Here is a 17,298-nt window from a genome sequence, read left to right on the forward strand (position 1 = left end):
GTGTTCTCCACCGCGGAACAATGTTGGCCAAACACGTGTTTCACTGGGACAATAGTGAGTGGTGCACACTTCCTTCGCCCGGCCACAGAACAACAAAAAGAGTTGCTGGTGTAACAATAGGAAGAATATATTCCACTCCTCTCTTGTACACGCGGCTTATGAGGTAATATACATTATATATTTTCATATTATTTATCTTATTTACCTGATATGTTGTTCCAAGCTAACATGCTAGCTTTTGTTGGAAATGCGAACGTTTTTTTTTTTTTTGGAGGAGTGTATTTCATATCTTCTCTATGAGAATTATAGTGACTCATTTAATACTTTTACTGTTTGTTTATTTTTGTAAATTACAGTCACGCTTAACATAATTAAATATTTGTTACCAGAAAGGAACGAATGTTCCGTAATTTAAGTCTGGAATAAGTCACATGGTATATTAATAATAATAATAATAATAATAATAAATTTTATTTGGCATAGCACTTTTCAGTGTACTCAAAAACGTTTTACAGGATAAAAAATAAAATATAACTTTTTATGACAGTGTAATATAATGTATTACACATACACTGCAGTAGTCTACTTTGTGTTGGTGCTAACTTTATTCGCAATAAATACAAATAATGTTGTTTGCACGCACTTCTATTACCCTGATGACATCCACCCATCCAGGTTGCTACTGCTTGTCCCTTTTTGGGGTTGAGGGGGAGGGGGGGGGGGGGGTGCTGGAGCCTATCTCAGCTGCATTCGGCCAGACATATCATGGAAATTAAATAAATAAATGGGTTGTACTTGTATAGCGCTTTTCTACCTTCAAGGTACTCAAAGCGCTTCGACACTACTTCCACATTTACCCATTCACACACACATTCACACACTGATGGAGGGAGCTGCCATGCAAGGCGCTAACCAGCACCCATCAGGAGCAAGGGTGAAGTGTTAATCAACTGATGGTTATTATTACGAACACACTATTTGCACAATTGTAAGCAATTGTGCAAAAATGAAATACATTTTAAATATTAAAAATGGTTTTAATATACTGCACACAAATTGAACATGCATCAATATTTAGTTTGTAATCAAAGCATGATGTACCCAAATATTATATATATATATATATATATATATATATATATATATATATATATATATATATATATATATATATATATATATATATATATATAGTCCAAAATGTTTTGGTATACCGGATCATTCAAAGTTCCTTTCACTGGAACAAAGGGGCCAAGCCCATTTCTTGAAAATCCAACCCAACACCATAATTCCTTCTCCACCTAATTTCAAACTCTGCACAATGCAGTCGGAAATGTACCGTTCTCCTGGCAACCTCCAAACCCAGACTGGTCCATCAGATTGCCAGAAGGAAAAAGCGTGACTCCTCAGTCCAGAGAAGGTGTCTCCACTGCTCTAGAGTCCAGTGGCGACGTGCTTTACACCACTGCATCCCACGCTTTGCATTAGACTTGGTGATGTATGGCTTAGATGCAGCTGAACGGCCATGGAAAGCCATTCCATGAAGCTCTCTGCGTACTGTACGTGGGCTAACTGGTAGGTCACATGAAGTTTGGAGCTCTGTAGCAACTGACTGTGCAGAAAGTCTTTGCACTATGCACTTCAGCATCCGCTGACTCCTCTCTGTCCGTTTACGTGGCCTACCACTTGGTGGCTGAGTTGCTGTTGTTCCCAAACTCTTCACTTTTCTTATAATAAAGTTGACTTTGGAATATTTAGGAGCGAGGACATTTCACGACTGGATTTGTTGCACAGGTGGCATCCTATGACAGTTCCACGCTGAAAATCACTGAGAGCGGCCCATTCTTTCACAAAATGTTTGTAGAAACAGTCTCCATGCCTAAGTGCTTGATTTTATAAGTGATTAGAACACCTGATTCTCGTCATTTGGATGGTTGGCCAAATTCTTTTTGGCAATATAGTGTACATATATTCTCACACCAGCACATTTCTTAAGGTGTGAGTGAGGTTCAAGCAACATACTATCACACGGCCACACTCGCTGGCACTTGTTACACGTGCTTCGCTGCACTTCTGTTTGTTTTCTGTTGGGTTAAAAATGTTGCTTTCGCAGAAGGAAGATCAAGGAGAGGAATATTGCGCGTAAAAGTAAAGCCAACTAATCACAGCTCTGTAGTCCTGGTCACCGTTGATGTGAGGTGGGACTATTTTGGAGGTGCACGTCAAGGTTGGCTGGTAGGTTGGTAGTGGGAGGAGCCAGTTGGCGTCACTTGATGCTGCAGCACAATGAAACTTTTATACGTGCAGACTGACTTCATGCAGTCATGACGGTATTAAAATCCCAGCAGGAGGTTTTCTATAAGTTGTTACTTTTTATCAATAATTAATGTAAATGCAGAAAACAAGATCAATTACACAATTCCTAATAATCAATAACTGATTATTATTCCATGTGTAGAAGAACATCACCACAAAGTGCTGTCAGTCCACTTGGAAAATATTATATTTGATAGACTAAAAAATATTTGACACGTCTGAGCTGAAGTTTGTCTGTGTTGTCTTGCGGACGTCCAACAGATGAACGCTGGTCAAGAAGAACGTCCCCTTCAGCAGCAGGAGGATCCACAGCCCCCCCACATTAAAGAGGAAGAGGAGGATCTCTGGGTTACTCAGGAGGAAGAGTTTCTTCCAGGGCAGGAGGAGGCGGATCTCAGCAAGTTTCCACTGACTGTTGTCTCTGTGAAGACTGAAGAGCATGAAGACAAACCACCTGAGTCCTCACAGCTTCATCACAGTCCAAGTAAGCACAACATCCACATATCATCTAATATGTATGTTTGTGACACATGTTCATCCGGGGGCCACATTTATCACTAAAGATGGAGATATACTTGCTTTTTAACACCACCATTTAAAAATGAATGCTCATCAATCGTGTGAATTAGGGAACTGAATTATATTTATATAGCGCTTTTCTGAAGTGACTCAAAGCGTTTTTACATAGTGAACCCCAATATCTAAGTGACATTTAAAGCAGTGTGGGTGGCACTGGGAGCAGGTGGGTAAAGTGTTTTGCCCAAGGACACAACGGCAGTGACTAGGATGGTGGAAGCGGGGATCGAACCTGGAACCCTCAAGTTGCTGGCACGGCCACTATACCAACCGACAGCACGCTTGCTCCCGCTGACGTGTCGGTCCTCAAGTGACGGCGTGATAAGAGCGCACCGTCACAACAAACAACACAAAACACCGGCGGAAAGCAATAATAGATTAAAAAAAACAAGCAAATTGGAGTTTTGACCCGGAGAAGGCAGGTCGGTTAAAAAAAACTAAAACTCTGCATACCAGGGACACGATTTACGGAAATGCACGTCCTTTTTGATTTCAATGCGTAAAAAGACATAAAAAGTGTGTTATCGCCAACACTGGTTATTAATGTGATTATCAGACAGCAGTCATTTCCATTAGACAATATTCAAATATAGGTGGTAGTGTTACCATACCAATATTTTAGTACCGGTACTAAAAAATGTTTGGTACTTTTCTCAATAAAGTGGACCACAAAAATGGCATTATTGGCCCATCAGCTGCTAATGACGGTCCCTGACACAAGGCTGAAGCTTAGAGGTGACAGAGCTTTCGCTGCTGCTGCTCCCAAGCTCTGGAACGACCTACCTCTGAGTGTTAGACAAGCCTCCTCTTATTATTGCAGTTAAGTCCTTAATTAAAATAGTGAACATATTAGAAAACTTGTCTTTTAGTAGTAAGTAAACAAACAAAGACTCCTAATTAGTCTGCTGACATATGCAGTAACATATTGTGTCATTTATACAGCTATTATTTTGTACACATTATTAAGGACAAGTGGTAGAAAATGAATTATTAATCTACTTATTCATTTACTGTTAATATCTGCTTACTTTCTCTTTTAATATGTTCTATTTACACTTTTGTTAATATGTAATAGTCACTTATTCTTCTGTTGTTTGATTCTTTACATTAGTTTGTGGATGATACCACACATTTGGGTATCAATCCGATACCAAGTAGTTACAGGATCATACATTGGTCATCTGCAAAGTCCTCACGTGTCCAGGGACATATTTCCTGAGTTTATAAACATAATATACATTTAAAAAAAAAAAAAGAAGATGTGATGCCAAAAAATAACGACGTAATCATAGTAGTATCGACTAGATACTGCCGACGGTGGATGGACATTAGCCGCTAGCTAGCCATGTCTTAACGCACCTCTTCCTGAGGGAGTTTGTGTCATAACTTCACCTTTATTTTTAGTTTTTACACCAAAATGCGTCCGTTCTCCCTTTTTCTGTCTACACACTGTATCTGCTTGTAAGTACTCCGTGATTTTGTGCCGCCGAACATGCTCGTCTTCTTGTAAACCACCAATGTCACAACGTGACTTCGACACATGAAGCGTGGGATAACATGAACAGTTGTGGAACTTGATAACAAACACAGTTTTGCGGCCAAACAGCTCAAATTTTGTTTCATCTGACATAACAAGGACAAAGATAAGACCTTCTGGAGGAAAGTTCTGTGGTCGGATGAAACGGAAATGGAGCTGTTAGGCAACAAAACCCAGCGATATGTTTGGAGGAGAAAAGGTGAGGTCTTTAATCCCAGGAACATTATGCCTACCGTCAAGCATGGTGGTGGTAGTATTAAAAAAAAAAGACATAATCCAATGAATAAAATAGTCAGGGGTACCATGGATACAAAGGATTCTGGGTATTTGTGTTGTGTTTAGGTTGTGTGCGTGGAGGATGTCCTCCCGAAATGTGTTTGTCAATCTTGTTTGGTGTGGCTTCACAGCGTGGCGCATATTACTAAGAGTGTTAAAATTGTTTATATCACACCCATTAGTGTACTCTGTGTCACCCAGTATGCTTTGCAGTCATGTGCGTGTTGCCGCGGAAGCCACACACAACATGTTGGTGGACTGACAAGCAGATAGTACATGTTGTAGTAGGCGACAAAGTCAATGACTTCATAGCACGCCCTAATACTTATTATCTGGGTGACTGCCGGTAGTCATTCTAGAGAATGGTGAGTCACGTCAGTGCCTCACCAGCCATGAACATCACCGCACGTCACTGCGTCTGACGGTGAAGACGTTATTGCAGTCGTCACAGTTCAGTGTTCTTAATCTGTGCCTCCATGTACACATATATGTCCTTTATTACACTCTAGTAAATAGAGTAAACATCGTTAATAACTGTTTGCATCCGGTTATATTAGTCTGAGCGCACTTTGATGCTTCTCCAGCTAGCTTAGCTTGCTAGTTAGCTTAGCTTGTTAGCTGCTAACAAAGAGAGGCGGAAGTGATCAAAACACATCGCTAAGCAGGGATCAAGTGTGAGTGTAAAGTGTTGTGATTGTGTGAAAATGTGCGAAAGAACCATAGCAGAGTACGAGGAGGAACTTTGTCCAACAAAAGAGGAGAAGGTGTTACGCTTGTGTGGCATTGTAATGCCGGATTCGGTCCTCCGTGGATGCGTCAGCAAGAACACAGCAAAAAGATAAGAACTAAGGGATTTATTAAACAAAAGGAGCTATGAACAAAAACACTGATGCTAATAGAAAAGGCAAATAAAAGCGCTAGCATGGAAAGCTAGGACAAACAAACCGAAGCACAAAGGCACACAAAAGGAAACACAAAACAACTAGCGTGAAAGCTAGGAATAAAATAAAGCTTAGCGTGAGAGCTAGCGAAACCGAGAGTGAGAGACAAGTCATAAACAGATGTATGTGAACAAACTAAGATCCGACAATCAGTGAACAGAAAACGCTGGCTTATAAACAGGTGGTGATTAGTAAAGTCAGGTGTGCTGGAAAAGAGAGTAGCAGCTGAAACTAATGAGTGACCATGGAAACGAACAAAACAGGAACTAAGTATGTCAAACCGCAGAGTGATATACAAATGGAACAAAAATAACAACAGAAGGAGCGACAACATCAAAAACATCAAGTTGTGTTACACAGAACAGGTTTGTTTACTTCTTACTCTCACATGTTTACTGACTTTATATTTCATTATTAACACTATTCTTAAGTATAATGTCTATAGGAAGATGAATTGTCATGTGAGGATGATGCACTGATTGTTTATGTTGTTCATAAAAACGAGACAGTTTCAAACACACAATATTTATGAGAGGTTGATGTTCCTCTGTTTGTCTCGCCACACTTAGTGTGTGTGTGACAATCATTGGTACTTTAACTTTTTAACGTGGCAGTGATTGTCGAAAAAACAAAGCCTGATCTAAAGATGACATCTTGATCTCATACCATCTCAAACCAATCGCCCGCTCATTATTAAGTGAAATGTCTTATAGTCGCTTAAATTTGTTTCATATAACTTTCAGAAAGACAATTTTAGAGAAAAATACAACTTTAAAAATGATTTTAGGATTTTCAAACACATATACCTTTTTACCTTTTAAATTCCTTCCTCTTCTTTCCTGACAATTTAAATCAATGTTTAAGTATTGGGTTTTTTTACTACTGTAAACAATAATACGTACATTTTAATTTAATTCTTAATTTTAGCTTCTTCAAACTTATTATGATTAAAATTCAAAAAAAATATTCTGGCAAATCTAGAAAATCTGTAGAATCAAATTTAAATCTTATTTTAAAGTCTTTAGTATTTATTTTTAAATTTTTGTTCTGGAAAATCTAGAAGACGTAATGATTTGTCCTTGTTAGAAATATAGCTTGGTCCGATTTGTTATATATTATAACAAAGTGCATATTGGATTTTAACCTATGTAAAATATATCATCAAAATTCTAAAATTAATCTTAATCAGGAAAAATTACTAATGATAATCCATAAAATGTTTTATTTTTTTTTAAAAATATTCGAATTAACTAGTTTTTTTCTTTATTTTTTTCGATTTAATTTAGAATTTTAAAGAGTCGTAATTGAAGATAAACTGTTTCAAAATTAAATTAAATTTTTTTGTGTGTTTTCTCCTCTTTTAAACCGTTCAATTAAGTTTTTTTTCATCATTTATTCTCTACAAAAAACCTTCCATAAAAGGAAAAAAAAAAATACGAAATACCCATTTTTTATATATGTATAGATTTATTTATTAAAGGTAAATTGAGCAAATTGGCTATTTCTGGCAATTTATTTAAGTGTGTATCAAACTGGTAGCCTTTCGCATTAATCAGTACCCAAGAAGTAGCTCTTGGTTTTAAAAAGGTTGGTGACCGCTGATCTAATACAATGTTTGTGACACATGTTCATCCGGGGGCCACATTTAGGACTAAAGATGGAGATATATTTGCTTTTTAACACCACCATTTAAAAATGAATGCTCATCAATCATCAACAGTGTAATTGCTGGGGTGTAACCATGTGACCTAGAGGCCGTCCTCCTTACCTCACCTGGTCAAATGAAGGCAAACATTCAATATGGCTACTGTTTATTTACCTTTAGCAGCACATATGTCAGCATATTTCAAAGGTTTAGTGGGGAAGATAAGAGATGTATACCAAGTACCATTTTTTTTAGTACTGGTTCCTAATTATGTCGTCCATGAGGACCGTGAAGATTCTGGACTAACGACACAACTATTTGTATTTTTAATTCCAGCTGACAGACGTAACTATGACACGTTGTCACATTGAGTTCAGCTGCCGCTGCTACACATTAAAATCAGCATTAAATAATGACAAATAAGGAAGCAACAACATGTGAAAGATTGATGTGTGTGTTATTGACAAGAAGATGACGTACCGTATTTCCTTGAATAGCCGCCGGGGCGCTAATTAATTTAAAACCTCTTCTCACTCCTGCGCTTATTCAAAGCATGCGGTAAAAGTAAGCAGCCGCTAATAATTTTAAAACCTCTTCTCACCCCTGCGCTTACCAATGGCATGCAGTAAAAAAATTGAGTGTGATAAAAAAATATATACATATTCTGCGTCCGCGGCCCGGTGTTTGGGGACCACTGCTCTACAGCATGTCTTCGCGCCCACTTTTACACCATGCTGTCTGCGTGCCGGCCGGACACGTGCATTTCGCTGCATCTTAGGCGAGATTGCAATGCATACTTGGTCAACAGCCATACCTTTTACACAGATGTTTGTGATATAAACAACTGTAAAACTCTTACTAATATGCGCCACACTCTGTAAACCCCCACCAAGCACATTTCCGGAGAGCGTAGGCTCTGTGCCACGTTAAAAACGCAGCATAGGGATTACCCATAATGCCGTGTATCCGTGACTCTGGGCTATTTTACACGAGCCCCCAACCCCACCCACCTCAACCAGCGCACTGGGGGGGTAAGGACGTTGTAGCCAGGTGTCGTGGATGCAGTGCATTGTGGGTAGGTGTTGTGTTGCGTTTGTGGTGTTTTGCAGGGCCTATGTTCTCCAGAAATTTGTTTGGTGCAGGTTCACAGAGTGTGGCGCATATTATTAAGAGTGTTGAAGTTGTTTTATATCACAACCGTTAGTGTGATCTGTATGGCTGTGGAACAAGACCCCTGGTTTACATACAGTAATTGCAAAAAAACTCCTCTGCCGTTTTGTAATGACGGAAAGGGAAGGGTCACTTGTGACGTCACAAATTTGACCCGGCGGTAAAAGTAAGCTTGCGCTTATTAATTTGGGGAGCGAGTGTTGCCCGACCGTAATTCCAGGCAGGCGCATATTACATGTCCGGTAGCTATTCAAGGAAATACGGTAACTGCATTTCCCCTTGCACTGCACACATAGTTGACTTCTTTAAGACTTCAAATAAACAGCTGCTGATAAAAGACTTCCCTGCTCTGAGATGTTACAGAACATCATGTTGGAGGTGTTCAACCTCTTCTGCTAATAGGAATGCTATTTAAAATGCCTTTTTTACTTCCACAAATTACATGTAGTACCGATAAATACTGGTATCGATAAGGAATATTGATTAGGGTATCATATCGATAATTTCTTAACGATTTATATCCCTACTGAAGATACAAGCCGGATATCTTAACAAAATAATTTCAATGTTTATTTGGCTTTAATTTAGGGGACGGCGTGGTGCGTTTGGGAGAGTGGCCGTGCCAGCAAGTCGAGGGTTCCAGGTTCGATCCCAGGTTCTGCCGTCCTCGTCACTGCCATTGTGTCCTTGGGCAAGACACTTTACCCACCTGCTCCCAGTTCCACACACATTGTTTTAAATGTAACTTAGATATTGGGTTTCACTATATAAAGCGCTTTGAGTCACTAGAGAAAATCCATCCATCCATCCATCCATTTTCTACCACTTATTCCCCTTTTGGGGTCGCGGGGGGCGCTGGCGCCTTTCTCAGCTACAATCGGGCGGAAGGCGGTGTACACCCTGGACAAGTCGCCACCTCATCGCAGGGCCAACACAGATAGACAGACAACATTCACACACTAGGGCCAATTTAGTGTTGCCAATCAACCTATCCCCAGGTGCATGTTTTTGGAGGTGGGAGGAAGCCGGAGTACTGTCACGCCAAATTTCTTCCCCCCTACAAAAACCTTCCCCCCCCATTTACTTCCGGCGTCATGATTAATACAGACGTTTTGTTAACGTTATATTATAAAAATACAGACGTTTTGTTAACGCTATATTATAAAAAAAAATTAAAAAACAATTTACAAACACAAGCTATGGGATGACGCATTTACTTCCGGGGTCACGTTTCCTCTTATGTCATCCCATAGCTTGTGTTTGTAAATTGTTATTAAATTTTTTTTATAATATAGCGTTAACAAAACGTCTGTATTAATCATGACCCCGGAAGTGAGTGGGGGGTTGTAGGGAGAAGAAATTTGGCGTGACAGAACCCACGCATTCACGGGGAGAACATGCAAACTCCACACAGAAAGATGCCGAGCCTGGGATTAAACCCAGGACTGCAGGAACTTCGTATTGTGAGGCAGACGCACTAACCCCTCTTCCACCGTGAAGCCCACTAGAGAAAATCGCTATATAAATATAATTCACTTGTTGTTCTATTTTCTAATTTCAAGGGGAACTGCACTTTTTGGAATCATTCACAGTCCCTATGTAAGTTAAAGTTAAGGTCCCAACTGTAGGGAATCATTTGGTGATTTAACCCCCAACCCTTGATGCTGAGTGCCAAGCAAGGACGCAATGGGTCCCGTTTTTATAGTCTTTGGTATGACTCGGCCCCGGGTTTGAACTAACGACTTTCCAGTCTCAGGGCAGACACTCTAACCACAAGGCCACTGAGCAGGTCGATGGTTAATGCATCCTCAATAGAAAATAAACCTTAGCAAAAGTGAACTAACAATTGAGTCATTGGTAGCCGCTCTATTCTGCCTATAAAGTGCTCTAAATAACATCCTAAAACCCCCTTCAACATTTTAAATACACACTGTTTTTGATTAATTGATTTTTTTGATTGATACTTGTATTAGTAGATTGCACAGTTCAGTACATATTCCGTACAATTGACCACTAAATGGTAACACCCCAATAAGTTTTTTCAACTTGTTTAAGTCGGGGTCCACGTTAATCAATTCCTGGTACAAATATATACTATCAGCATAATACAGTCATCACACAGGTTAATCATCAAAGTATATACATTGAATTATTTACATTATTTACAATCCGGGGGGTGGGATGAGGAGCTTTGGTTGATATCAGTACTTCAGTCATCAACAATTGCATCAACAGAGAAATGGACATTGAAACAGTGTAGGTCTTACTTAGCAGGATATGTACAGCCAGCAGAGAACATAGTGAGTTCACAGAGCATAAGAACAAGTATCTACATTAGAAGTAAATTAGATTTTTTACATTAGGTATTTATAATCCTGGGACATGGGATGTGAATGGAGGAGGGTATTAGTAAAGGGTTGAAGTTGCCTGGAGGTGTTGTTTTAGAGCGCTTTTGAAGGAATATAGAGATGCACTTACTTTTATACCTGATTGGAGTGCATTCCACATTGATGTGGCATAGAAAGAGAATGAGTTAAGACCTTTGTTGGATCGGAATCTGGGTTTAACGTGGTTTGTGGAGCTCCCCCTGGTGTTGTGGTTATGGTGTTCATTAAGGAAGTAGTTTGACATGTACAGTACTTCGGTATCAGGGAAGTTTAGCGGTAAGTATATATGTAATGTAGTAATGTTCTTAATAACATTTCATATTTACATATCTTGCACATTTTAAGCATACAATGTCTGCTCTCACTGGGATGCCGACTGATGGGATGTTCATATCTTCCCGTTTAGATGAAGAATTAATCCTCGCAAAGGGTTAAAAAAAAGGGTGGGTGCAAAAGAGCGTATTTTCTTGTCTTTCTTGCCATCTCCAGGTCTAAGTTGGATGTCGGAGTTGACCAAGTTCTCGGTTTATGTCCACAACCTTCTACTACATAAGTGAGAAGCATGATTTATAATCTAGAATTAGCTTTCACCATCTTAGAGGCAAGAAAGCAGCTCAGTATGTCAATATAGCAGCATAAGCTAGTTACTTCTGTGATCAATGCGCCACTAAAAGTAGGTCCTTAACGTTAGCACTTATAATAACAATATCACTAATACTTGGTTAATATTCAGGTCACAAAATGTAAATGGAGTATTTTTGCCAGTTTTTGAATGGTTATTTGGAGGACTTTGTGGGTCTAATAGAGGAGCTCCCATTGACTACAATATTAGCTGATTTTTGCTCACATTTAATTAGGAAATAAAATTCATAAAAATTCTAAACATTTGTCTTACATAAGGATTGTGAATGATAGGCAACAGTTTAAAAAAGTGCAGTTTCCTTTGAATTTGTCAGATAATAATAATAATAATATACAATTTGGTATATGATTGATAATAGAATCATTTCAAAGTGGTTACAAAAGCTCCTAATTTGGCAGCTGACATATGCAGTAACATATTGTCTAATTTGTTATCGTATTATTTCGTCAAACAATTCTTATTAATGTACTTGTTTATTTACTGTTATTATCTGGTTACCGGTACTTTATTTAAGAAAATAATACTAGAAATTATGTAATATTTTACTGCATATTTCAGCAACTAAATTAGGAGCCTGTGAAGCCTGTTTTAAAATGGTTTTATTAGTAATTCAATACGAAATAATATATGGTAAAATCAATTTTAAACCATATCCTCTATGCATAGTAACAAGTCCTGCTGTCCTCGTTGGTTTTTATTTTCCTGTGAATAATGTTGTAAAGAGCAGTGTGTCTGTGCGTCACTGAGATTTCAAGACAGTTCATACGATAACTTGTTTTTACTAAGTGCATGTAAAAGTACTGAATGCATTGTGTGAATGAGCAGAGATGGATGTTTCTCAAACTTGTGTTTGTCTTGCAGACGTCTGTGAAGAACATCTTCACCCTGAGCAACAGAAGTGGAGCTTCAGGATGCGGACGGAGGAGCCACAGCCCTCCCACATTAAGAAGGAAGAGGAATACCCACTGATCCCCAATTTCAAAAATGAAGAGCAATACCAACGGATCCCCCATTTTAAAGAGGAGGAGGAAGACCCTCTGACACCCCATTTTAAAGAGGAAGCGGTGGATCCACTGAGCCCTCACATCAAAGAGGAAGACCCACTGACTTTTCACATCAAAGAGGAAGACCCACTGACCTTTCACATCAAAGAGGAAGAGGAGGAACACAGCATCAGTCAGCAGGGAGAGCATCTTGAAGGACTGGAGGAGGTTGATGTCACCAAGATGCCAGTGACTGGTGTCCCTGTGAAGAGTGAAGATGATGAGGTCAAAGGTGAGAGTGAGGAGAGGGGAGGGGGGGAGCCTCCAAGCAGCAGCTCAACTCAACACATGACAACAGAAGCTGATGGAGACCACTGTGGAGGATCACAAGCAGACAAGCTCTTAGCTCCACTATCAGATAGTGAGGACACAACGTCACACTCTCCTGACACTGATGATGAAGACTCTAAAGATGATAAGACATGTCACACTGACAACACACGCTTGACGTGTTCTGTCTGTGACAAAACTTTTAAATACCATAGTTATTTGAAAACACACATGAGAAGACACACTAGAGACAAACCTTTTACCTGTTCAATCTGTAGTAAAGGTTTTGCACAAAGTAACAATTTGAAAGTGCACATGAGAACGCACACTGGTGAAAAACCTTTTTCATGTTCAATCTGTGGTAAAGGGTTTACAGAAAGTCAGAATTTGAAAGTACACATGAGAATACACACTGGTGAAAAACCCTTTTCTTGTTCAATCTGTAGTAAAGATTTTACTCAAAGGCAGGATTTGAATGCACACATGAGAATACACACTGGTGAAAAACCTTTTTCCTGCTCAGAATGTTTTAAAAGTTTTGCAATAAACCGAAGTTTAAAAATACACATGAGAACACACACTGGAGAAAAACCTTTTTCATGTTCAATATGCGGTAAAGATTTTAGTCAAAAGCACAATGTCAAAGCACACATGAAAATACACACCGGAAAAAAACCTTTTACCTGCTCAGAATGCGGTAAAAGTTTTGTAATAAATAAAAATTTAAAAGTACACATGAGAACGCACTCCGGTGAAAAACCATACTCCTGTTCGAGCTGCAACAAAAGCTTTCGTCACCGACAATCTTGTACAGTACACATGAGAACACACACAGGTGAAAAAATGTTGAGTTGCAGTGTGTGTGGTGAAAGATTCTCTTCTAAGTCCCAGTGTAAGAAACACAAGTGTGCTGGTGAGAACAGCAGCAGCAAATGAAGATGCAGGATTTGATGTCCATATTTGTTTTACATTTGTTCATACCTTTGCTTTTGAGTACACATAAATCCCTCTTAGTTCATATTTACTGGTTCACATGTGAAACATCTTCTGGACCACTTCTGGAAGCATATTATTATTTACTTTATACATCATTTGAGCAGATGTCTTGTTTACAATTTTAAAATGTGTGACTTCACGAATCATTTGTTGGGTCTCTCTAGTCCATTCTATTAAAGGTCTCTATTACTCTCTAATGTAGTATGACAATTTTTGTGTGATTGTTTTATATGTATGTCCTCAGACCTTTTTGCAAAAAAACAATATTTGCTTCAATTAACGTTGGGTACAATAAATGTAGTTAATACTTGTGGGTTTGTATTTTATTCTATTTATTATCACAGTCCATTTTTAAAATATTTTCTTTATATGACTTAGATATGTAGTTTACCTCTTAATTCATCATCTACACCAGTGGTTCTTGACCTTGTTGCAGGTACCGAACCCCACCAGTTTCATATGCGCATTTCCCGAACCCTTCTGTAGTGAAAAATACAAATACAAATGTTTTCAAATTCAAGGCAAAGTTCAATGTTTTTTACTTGTGCACAAAATGAACCGTGCATGAACATCACTTTGTTCAAAGAACAAAACCAACACAGTGTATGAACTCACAACAAATAACACACCTGCAAATCAGTGTGACTTCTGCTGTTGCCTTTGAGAGACCAGTTCAGATATCCGTGACTTCACCCCGGCAAATAAAATCATGTATTCATTTTCACAGCAAAGTCTGTTCCTTTTCTTCGTTTTCCACCCAGACATACAATACTAGTAGTCAGTGTTTCCCACAGGTCAGGCACATCTATTTGTGGTGGTGTGGTCGAGCGGCGGGGCTGGGGGTGGCGATGACCAAGAAGAACAGGGAGTTGGAATATAATTACAACACTTTATGTACATATTTATATAATATGTAACTACAAGCTCCATTCACAGACAGAGCCCCATTGTTTTTATGAGCGGTCGAGCGAGTCAAAAGCTGAAAAGAAATACAAATAAATGTTTTATTTTTTGTGGCGGCCGTAATTCTTTTGTGGCGGGCCGCCACAAATAAATGAATGTGTGGGAAACCCTGCTAGTACACAGCTCATGAAAAACAATATTTGTTGTTATTGTCATTGTTAGTGGGCCAAACAACTTAGATTAGAAAATAATCACATGGAAATGACAGCTGTTATTTGATTATAATAATAAAACATTTAATTTGTTATTTAGTCAGGTTTGGGATAGGTGTGCTTACATGTGCTCCACTGAATGCTCAAGGAGTTTTTGCGTTTGCTCACGCATAGGGGGAACATTGTTTGAAGGTATCTATTATACGCCGATAGGGAGAAGTTTTTATTTACACAATGAGTCGGGTGTGTGTTGAACTCTGCGGCGGAGGCTCCGCCGAACCCCTGAGGCCGACTCACTGAACCCCTAGGGCAGTGGTTCTCAACCTTTTTTCAGTGCTGTACCCCCTGTGAACATTTTTTTTAATTCAAGTACCCCCTAATCAGAGCAAAGCATTTTTGGTTGAAAAACAGAGATAAAGAAGTAAAATACAGCACTATGTCATCAGTTTCTGATTTATTATATTGTATAACAGTGCAAAATATTGCTCATTTGTAGTGGTCTTTCTTGAACTATTTGGAAAAAAAGATATGAAAATAACTAAAAACTTGTTGAAAAATAAACAAGTGCTTCAATTATAAATAAAGATTTCTACACATAGAAGTAATCATCAACTTAAAGTGCTCTCTTTGGGGATTGTAATAGAGATCCATTTGGATTCTTCAACTTAATTCTAAACATTTCTTCACAAAAAAAGAAACATCAATATTTATGTAACATGTTCACAAAAAAATCTAGCTGTCAACACTGAATATTGCATTGTTGTATTTTTTTTCAGTTTATGAACTTACATTCATATTTTCTTGAACTATTATTCAATAAATATATTTATAAAGGATTTTTGACTTGTTATTTTAAAAAAATCTCACGTAACCCTTGGCATACCTTGAAGTACCCCCAGGGGTACGCGTAACCCCACTTGAGAACCACTGCCCTAGGGTTCGATCGAACCCAGGTTAAAGGGGAACATTATCACAATTTCAGAAGGGTTAAAACCAATACAAATCAGTTCCCAGTGGCTTATTTTATTTTTCGTAGTTTTTCTCGAAATTTTACCCATCGCGCTATATCCCGAAAAAGGGTTTAAAAGTGCCTGATTTTCACCATCGGTATATCCACCCGTCCATTATCATTATCCTGTGACGTCACTGCGTATACCACCAGAAGCAAACATGGCGGATAGCACAGAAAGGTATAGCATACTAGCTCGGATTCAGACTGAGATTTCAGCGCCGTAAGCGATTCAACAGATTACGCATGTATTGAAACGGATGGTTGGAGTGTGGAGGCAGGTAGCCAAAACGAAATTGAAGAAGAAACTGAAGCTTTTGAGCCATATCACGACAGACAGCGGCTCGGGAGGAAGTGAGGACGAATTCGGCGATCGCCTTCTAACCAACGATTGGTATGTGTTTGTTTGGCATTAAATGTGGGTGGAGGGAAAGGCTGGATGCAAATATAGCTACAAATGAGGCATAATGATGCAAAATAGATAGATAGATAGATAGATAGTACTTTATTGATTCCTTCAGGAGAGTTCCTTTAGGAAAATTTAAATTCCAGCAGCAGTGTACAGAGTTGAGATCAATTTAAATAAAAGTAAATAATGGGGGTTTAAATGGAAACAAAATAGAGAAATATTACAATAAGAATAAAAAATAAAAAGCAACAATGGGAATAAAAATATAACAGTAAAATAAGAATATAACAAGACAAAGTAAGCAGTAGTGACCATGTTATGAAAACGTATTGCACTGTTATTGTTTTGCATCCCCATATGTACATACAGCTAGCCTAAATAGCATGTTAGCATCGATTAGCTTGCAGTCATGTCGTGACCAAATATGTCTGATTAGCACACTCCACATAAGTCAATAACATCAACAAAACTCACCTTTGTGCATTCATGCACGTTATAAATTTGGTGAACAAAATGAGACAAAAAGAAGTGGCATAAATCACGTCTTAGCCAAGACATCCAGGGGGTTTACCTCGCTTGTCTGCGGGAACAGACGGCCGTCGTCCCTGAATAGCTCACGTACTCCGTTAGATTCAGTAGTGGTCTATTTTCCAATATTGCAGATTTCTTTGACTTTATTGTTGGAAATGCATCTGCTTTGAGTGTCGCAGGATATCCACACATTCTTGCCATCTCTGTCGTAGCATAGCTGTCGTCGGTAAAGTGTGCGGAACAAACGAGGGACTGTCGCATCTTTTGGCCAGTGGTGCAACTTGAATCCGTCTCTGTTGGTGTTGATACACCCTCCGACAACACACCGACGAGGCATGATGTCTCCAAGGTACGGGAAAACAGTCGAAAAAACGGAAAATAACGGAGCTGATTTGACTTGGTGCGTGTAATGAGATTGAGAAAATGGCGGCTTG

At 38.8% G+C, this 17,298-nt stretch overlaps 2 protein-coding genes across 4 annotated transcripts in view; one reads left to right on the forward strand and one right to left on the reverse strand.

The window, feature by feature from the left end:
- LOC133542462 (oocyte zinc finger protein XlCOF22-like) overlaps positions 1–13,997 on the forward strand; it is a 44,509-nt gene extending 30,512 nt beyond the window's left edge. Inside the window, exons 1-3 of one of the 2 annotated variants that reach the window (XM_061886619.1) lie at positions 12–163; positions 2,578–2,800; positions 12,353–13,997. In XM_061886619.1, the coding sequence (XP_061742603.1) occupies positions 2,578–2,800; positions 12,353–13,740 (1,611 nt within the window). In that variant the 5' untranslated portion in view covers positions 12–163 and the 3' untranslated portion in view covers positions 13,741–13,997. Of the gene's footprint in view, positions 1–11; positions 164–2,577; positions 2,801–12,352 lie in introns of those variants that run through there. The other variant, XM_061886617.1, reaches the window with a different exon arrangement.
- Positions 1–17,298, reverse strand: part of LOC133542457 (gastrula zinc finger protein XlCGF57.1-like) — a 170,172-nt gene that overhangs the window by 92,466 nt on the left and 60,408 nt on the right. The gene's annotated exons all lie outside the window — the stretch shown is intronic.

This window comes from Nerophis ophidion, linkage group LG24 (genome assembly GCF_033978795.1).
Source record: "Nerophis ophidion isolate RoL-2023_Sa linkage group LG24, RoL_Noph_v1.0, whole genome shotgun sequence".
In the NCBI taxonomy this organism is placed as follows: domain Eukaryota; kingdom Metazoa; phylum Chordata; class Actinopteri; order Syngnathiformes; family Syngnathidae; genus Nerophis; species Nerophis ophidion.